Below are 7,960 nucleotides of genomic sequence, written 5' to 3' on the forward strand. Positions count from 1 at the left end.
CTATCTGCCCCATAGTGCCTATCTCCCCCATAGTGCCTTACCTGGCCCGCAGTGCCCTATCTGCCCCATAGTGCCTATCTCCCCCATAGTGCCTTACCTGGCCCGCAGTGCCCTATCTGCCCCATAGTGCCTATCTGCCCCGCAGTGCCCTATCTGCCCCATAGTGCCTATCTCCCCCATAGTGCCTTACCTGGCCCGCAGTGCCCTATCTGCCCCATAGTGCCTATCTCCCCCATAGTGCCTTACCTGGCCCGCAGTGCCCTATCTGCCCCATAGTGCCTATCTGCCCCGCAGTGCCCTATCTGCCCTGTAGTGCCTATCTCCCCCATAGTGCCTTACCTGGCCCGCAGTGCCCTATCTGCCCCGTAGTGCCCTATCTGCCCCGTAGTGCCCTATCTGCCCCATAGTGCCTATCTCCCCCATAGTGCCTTACCTGGCCCGCAGTGCCCTATCTGCCCCATAGTGCCTATCTCCCCCATAGTGCCTTACCTGGCCCGCAGTGCCCTATCTGCCCCATAGTGCCTATCTGCCCCGCAGTGCCCTATCTGCCCCGTAGTGCCTTACCTGGCCCGCAGTGCCCTATCTGCCCCGTAGTGCCCTATCTGCCCCGTAGTGCCCTATCTGCCCCATAGTGCCTATCTCCCCCATAGTGCCTTACCTGGCCCGCAGTGCCTTATCTGCCCCGTAGTGCCTATCTGCCCTTGAAGTGCCCGAGCCACCTGCCTCCCTCCCCGACCCCATGGAAAGCAGCCGTGTCCTGCAGGCCTGGCATCCATCAGTGCTTCCAGTACATGGCGTGACTCTCCACTCTCCCACACTAACGAGAAGGGGAGGAACCTGTGTGTGTGTGTGTGTGTGTGTGTGTGTGTCTGTGTGTGCCTGTGTGTGTGTGTGTGTGTGTGTGTGTGTGTGTGTGTGTGTGTGTGTGTGTGTGTCTGTGCGTGTGTCTGTGTGTTTTAGGGTGTGTGTGTGCAAGTTTGTTTTCCTGTCTCTGATCCTCTCAGCCTTTCTAAATACAGCAGCAGCTCTCCTGGGTAGAGGCCCTCTCTCTCTCTCTCTTTTTTTCTCTCTCTCTGTCTCTCTCCCCCATCTCTCCACCTCTCTATCGCTCTCTCTCTTCCATCTCTCTCTCTCTCTCACACCATCTCTCTCTCTCTCTCCTCTCACACCATCTCTCTCTCTCTCCTCTCACACCATCTCTCTCTCTCTCACTTTGTTCCATTTTCACCTCTCCATCCATTCAGCCAACGGAGTTTTCACAAAAACACTTCCTCCTCTCCAGCATGTCATCGCCATGGCAACAGCCCATTATAGCAGTGCCAGGAACTGAATCAATGGAGAGGAAAGAGAGGAGCCTTAAAGGGGAGACTAGACACACACACACACACACACATACACACACACACACGCATACACACACATACACACACACACACATACACACATCATTAAGCACATCCAGTGGAGTTAGTAGCAGTACAAACAAAGGCACACACACACAGCTTTACACAATAGTGTGTTCAGAGAGAGCATGTTTCACAGGCAAGGAGAGAGAGAGAGAGAGAGAGAGAGAGAGAGGGAGAGGCAGAGACATGACTCTTTCCAGTGTTAACTCTTCCTTAAAGTAAGTGCCTCTTCCTAACGTTCTACTCCCCAACAGTCACTTACTATTCCCAACATAAGCATCGCCTCATATTGCATAACTTTTTTCCATTATAACTTGTTCCTGTTATTAACTCCTAATTGTCTTTTCCTCCTAATACCCAGGCACAAATACACACACACACACACACACACACACACACACACACACACACACACACTCAGAAAAGAGAACTGTGTATAGAGGGGAGTGTTCAACTGTGTTCTCTTTACTGCATGTTTTCTCCAAACTCACACAGGTATGAGGAACATTCCATCCTGTAACTGCTAATTGCTCATAGGAAGTCTTGTGTACACTCTCTCACACACACACACACACACACACACATCCACACACGGCAGTGCCCTCATAAAACTCCCGCAGGTCCTGGAAGAGGGGAAGTCCAGCAGCGAAACAGGAAGTGAAAGTGAAAGACAGCTACTGAAGTCGTAACTGGAGCTCCCCTAATCACATGCGTGCACACATAAACACACCCACACACACAGCTACTGAGGTCATTACTACAGCTCTGCTGATCCTAAATCAGCTGATTTACTCATGGAGCTTGGAGGACTGGGGAAAAACTATGAGCTATATCACACACACACAGACACACACACACACACACACACACACAGCCCCCCCCACCTCCACCCTCTCCTCCTTATGTAATGAGAAAATCATTAGAAGATGTAGAAAGTCCCTCTCACTTTGAGAAGTTCCCGAAGTTTCCCAGACAGAACAACACCAACAACACTGTTACATAACATTATTTTAATAAAAGCCAACCTTCAGTGAAATATACAATATATAAATACAAATATATACATATTTTACAACAAAAAAAACAGAATTTTCATACCGATGAGACTTCTATGACAACAAATACCAGTTGATGTCAGACCAATCTGCTTTCGATAGGTAAGATGCAGTGATGTGAAATAATCAACCAAGAGGCATATGCAGACACACTCACACACACATAGACACACACTCACACTCGTACATACATTATGTACGCTCAACACACACACACACACACATGCATTCTCCATTGACACTGTACATCACATTCCAACAGCCCCACAGCTTGGAAAGGCTTCCCCCAGACACACACACACACCTCTCAATCAACCATGTGAGGATGCAGAAAAGTCCATCTGAGCGCTGCTCAAGTTTTCATGACGGGCCTGAACTCACTTAGACCAGCAGGCGAAATTGGAGTTGCAGAGCTCTGACTGCTGGAGAGGGGAGTGTTCAACAGGAGCTGGAGTTGCAGAGCTCTGACTGCTGAAGAGGGGAGTGTTCAACAGGAACTGGAGTTGCAGAGCTCTGACTGCTGGAAAGGGGAGGGTTCAACAGGAGCTGGAGTTGCAGAGCTCTGACTGCTGGAGAGGGGAGTGTTCAACAGGAGCTGGAGTTGCAGAGCTCTGACTGGTATAGAGGGGAGTGTTCAACAGGAACTGGAGTTGCAGAGCTCTGATTGCTATAGAGGGGAGTGTTCAACAGGAGCTGGAGTTGCAGAGGTCTGACTGCTGAAGAGGGGGAGTGTTCAGTAGAAGCTGGGGTTGCAGAGCTCTGATGAGGGTGGTGAATGTTCGGAGTGTGAGAGGGCTGAGTATTTAGGCGGAGCTGGAGTTGCACTTGGCCAGCTTGTAGGATCCTTTCTTTCTGGACCGCAACACGAAGTCAAGCAACAGAGCAGCGGAGGCCAACGTTGATCCAATGACAACGGCGGGAATCAATAATGCCTCCCAACCATCAGAGGGCACACTGCTCCTCTCTACAGAACAAAATACAAACAGTGAGAAGACTTGCACACAAATGTATACACACACTCATTCACTCACTCACTCACTCACTCACTCATTCACTCACTCACTCATTCACTCACTTAATCACTCACTCACTTAGTCATTCACTCACTCACTCACTCAGTCATTCACTTACTCACTCACTCATTAACTCACTCACTCACTCACTCACTCATTAACTCAGTAATCTCGCCTCTCTGGCGCATCCTACCCATGACGCTGATGGTGAACACCTGGGTGTGGAAGCCCAGGTCGTTGGTGACGTTGACCTGGTAGTCTCCGGTGTCGCTGGGCGTGAGGTTGGTGAGGACGAAGGTGCCGTTGTGGGAGGAGAACTCGGTGGCGTTGCCCAGCTTGGTGAGGGTGACGAGAGGCGGCGGGAAACTGACCGAGCGACAGCAAATGGTGACGTTCTCCCCCTCCATCACCCGTTGGGACGGAAACACTTCCACGGTGGTGTTCCGGGGCGGAGCTACAGGGGGAATGACAGCAGCATTACAACACTGAATACAACACTGGACTGCAGCATTATAGCACATGTACTGCAGTGTTACTGAATATAACACTGATCTCATTACTGGACTACTGGATATAGTCATTAGTGGACTACTGGATATAGTCATGAGTGGACTACTGGATATAGTCATTAGTGGACTACTGGATATAGTCATTAGTGGACTACTGGATATAGTCATGAGTGGACTACTGGATATAGTCATTAGTGGACTACTGGATATAGTCATGAGTGGACTACTGGATATAGTCATTAGTGGACTACTGGATATAGTCATGAGTGGACTACTGGATATAGTCATGAGTGGACTACTCATTAGTGGACTACTGGATATAGTCATGATTGCTGTAAATATGTCACAGCTGGACAGCTTGTGCATGTACCATTCCTTATATGTGCGCATGTGCATGTGTGTGTGTGTGTGTGCATGTATATATATATGTGTGTGTGTGTGTGTGTGTGTGTGCATGTATATATATATGTGTGTGTGTGTGTGTGTGTGTGTGTGTGTGTGTGTGTGCATGTGCATGTATATATATATATGTGTGTGTGTGTGTGTGTGTGTGTGTGTGTGTGTGTGTGTGCATGTGCATGCTCATTTGTGTGTCCAGTGTCCCGACTGTGAGAAACTGAAGAGGTCCATATAAGCCCTTGAGCACACACACACACACACACACACGCACTCTCTTAGACTTCCCCCTACATGACAATTGGGCCCCATCTGGCTGAGACTGCAAAGCAAACAGTACGTCCACTATACCCCCCCCCCCCCCCCCCCACACACACACCACACACACACACCTCGTCTTATATGACCCTCATCAGTCTCAATCACTCAACTATCTGAATCACTACAGCTGTCATGTGGGTATGAGAATGCTGATCCTGTGGATATTACAAAAGTGTGTGTGTGTGTGTGTGTGTGTGTGTGTGTGTGTTTAAGTGTGTGCAATCTGAAAATAGCAAGGTCACGGTGAATTTACAAAACAAGAAATTTGAGAAGTTGGTCATGAGAATGTGAGGGGCAACATGAGGGCTCCAGATGTGTGTGTGTGTGTGTGTGTGTGTGTGTGTGTGTGTGTGTGTGTGCGACTGAGTGTGAGAGAGAGGGCAAGAGATGTTTGCTTTAAAAGACAGCAGGAAGTTGTAGAATTGGAAAAGGGATACATCCCACGCAGAGTGTGTGTGTGTGTGTGTGTGTGTGTGTGTGTGTGTGTGTGTGTGTGTGCATGTGTAAAAAGTAAAGAGTAGAGGAGTTGGAAGTCTCTGAGGGAGATGGCCCACGCAGAGGAAGTTGGACATGTGTGAGAAACAGCAGAGGAGAGGAGAGAAAGAGAAGAGAGAGAGAGAAGAGGAGAGGGAGAGGAGGAGAGAGGGAGAGAGAAGGAGAGAGAGGGAGAAGAGGAGAGAGGGAGAGAGAAGGTAAGGTGGGGGAGAGGAGAAAAGAGAGGGAGAAAACCTGTGAGGATGAGCTGGGTGCTGTTGGTCTGTGTGTGTGTGTGTGTGTGTGTGTGTGTGTGTGTCTGACCTGTGACGGTGAGCTGGGTGCTGTTGGTGTGTGTGCCGTATTGGTTTGATGCCTCGCAGTGGTAGTGTCCAGCCTGGTCCAGCTGGGCAGCAGGCAGAGTGATGTCGACCTCACTGCCCACAGCAGACCGCAGCTCCTTCTCCCCGTGCAGCAGACGGACCGTCCCCACGGGAACGCTGAGCGTCCGGCAGGAGAGCGTCACCGACTCCCCCTCCCTGATGGGGTGTGGGGGGCTCAGCGTCAGGCTCGTGTTCCTGGGGGGGTCTAACAGGGAAACGAGACCACAGTGTGGATTACTCCAGTGTAACATAACTCTTTTTATGCTGTAATCTAATTAACCACAGTGTAGATTACTCCAGTGTAACATAACTCTTTTTATGCTGTAATCTAATTAACCACAGTGTAGACTACTTCTTTAAATTACACAGCTGTTTTTACATTGTAACTGGATGATATTAACCACAGCATAATAGGGGATATAATCAGATTAGATTAGATTAGATTCAACTTCATTAGAATCAGAGCTCCAGGTTAATGTTTTCATGAGCAAATGTTTCATGGATGGGTCATTGTGCAGGCGACGGCTTCACATAGCTCTCACGCTGCTGTTTGTATCTAGTGGGCCCATGGGTGGGTCACTGTGCAGGAGACGGCTCTAGTGGGCCCATGGGTGGGTCACTGTGCAGGAGACGGCTTCATACAGCTCTCACGCTGCTGTTTGTATCTAGTGGGCCCGGAGAGGCCCAGAATTGCTGCAGTCTGGAGAACCTCTAGGATTTTATATAGTCATCTGGCCTTGATCTGGCTCTGATCTGGCTCTGATCCGGCCCTGATCTGATGTCCTGAGCTACAGTGAGGGCTGTGGTGAGCATGAACCAATCAGAGAGACTTACGGTGGACGTCCATGATGATGGCGCTGGAGCTCCGCCTCCGCACGTCGGGCACGCCCCCCATCAGCAGCTCTGCCTCACAGGTGAGTGGACGGCCCCGGAGAGACTGCTCCATCGTCACGGAAACGCTGGACTCGAAGGCGGGGGTGGTCTCTGCGGGGGTCTGCGTGGTCAGCTCCAGGTCTCCGAGGAGCCAGCGGAAGAGGAATGCCTCGCGGGGATACGCGTCCCGCAGGACACACCGGAAGGTTGACTGCTCCCCCTCCAGCAGGGAGCCAGAGCGCTCGACCAGCGGAGCAGTGGGGAAGGCTGCAGTGCAGAGGACAGGAGAGAGAGAGAACAGGAGAGAGAGAACAGGAGAGAAAGAGAGGAGAAGAGGAGAGAGAGAGATGAGGAAGGCTGCAGAGCGGAGGACAGCAGAGGCTTTATTAAACCTTTATTAAAACAGCGTCAGGGGTTTGATTACTACTAATGAAAATACAGCCTTTAATCAAATCATACACACAGCTCACAGAAAGAGGAGAGAAGAGAGGAGAGGATGAGAGAGAGAGAGAGAGAGAGAGAGAGAGGGAGAAGGAGAGGAGAGGAGGAGAGAAGAGAGAGATGAGAAGAGACAAACAGAGGAGACAAGAGAGGAGGAGAGAGAGGAGAAAAGGAGAGGAAGAGATGGTTAGGAGAGAAGGTGAGAGAGAGACAGAGAGAGAGACAGATAGATGAGGAGAGGAAAGACAGAGAGGGAGAGAGAGGGGAAAAAATGAGGAGAGACGAGAGGAGAAAAAAGAGAGTAGGAGGGAGGAGGAAGATGGAGACAGATGAGGAGAGGAGTGGAAAGAGAGGGAGAGAGAGAAATTAGGAGAGAGAGAAAGAGAGAGAAGAGAGAAGAAAAAGCAAATGTGAGCCAAAGCACATGAAAGAAGCATGAGCTCCAGCTGGAGACTCCGCTTGAAGTGAAATCTTAGAAGAAACATTCAGAAAGGGACGAAAATAAACCTAAACATCTAACTCACAAGATATGAACCTAAACATCTAACTCACAAGATATGAACCTAAACATCTAACTCACAAGATATGAACCTAAACATCCAACTCACAAGATATGAACCTAAACATCTAACTCACAAGATATGAACCTAAACATCTAACTCACAAGATATGAACCTAAACATCTAACTTACAAGATATGAACCTAAACATCCAACTCACAAGATATGAACCTAAACATCCAACTCACAAGATATGAACCTAAACATCCAACTCACAAGATATGAACCTAAACATCGAACTCAAAAGATATGAACCTAAACATCGAACTCAAAAGATATGAACTTCATATCCAACTCAAAAGATATGAACCTAAACATCGAACTCAAAAGATATGAACCTAAACATCCAACTCAAAAGATATGAACCTAAACATCCAACTCAAAAGATATGAACATCATATCAAACTCAAAAGATATGAACTTCATATCAAAGTCAAAAGGCTGAAATATGAACTTCACATCCAACTCTTCAGCATCAAACATTGCCCAACTCCGAAGTGTAAGCCTTGCTGGCCAGAGGACCCTGGGG

General features: G+C 49.0%; 1 protein-coding gene across 2 annotated transcripts in view; it reads right to left on the bottom strand.

Annotated features, from left to right (window-relative positions):
- Positions 1-2,401: 2,401 nt before the first annotated feature.
- Positions 2,402-7,960, bottom strand: part of vcam1b (vascular cell adhesion molecule 1b) — a 10,377-nt gene continuing 4,818 nt past the window's right edge. For both annotated transcript variants that reach the window (XM_042057260.1, XM_042057259.1), the window contains 4 exons: positions 6,392-6,697; positions 5,499-5,762; positions 3,668-3,928; positions 2,402-3,425 (listed from right to left, as the gene is read on the bottom strand). In XM_042057260.1, the coding sequence (XP_041913194.1) occupies positions 3,265-3,425; positions 3,668-3,928; positions 5,499-5,762; positions 6,392-6,697 (992 nt within the window). In that variant the 3' untranslated portion in view covers positions 2,402-3,264. The remainder of the gene's footprint in view (positions 3,426-3,667; positions 3,929-5,498; positions 5,763-6,391; positions 6,698-7,960) is intronic.

This window comes from Alosa sapidissima, chromosome 12, assembly GCF_018492685.1.
Source record: "Alosa sapidissima isolate fAloSap1 chromosome 12, fAloSap1.pri, whole genome shotgun sequence".
NCBI lineage: Eukaryota > Metazoa > Chordata > Actinopteri > Clupeiformes > Clupeidae > Alosa > Alosa sapidissima.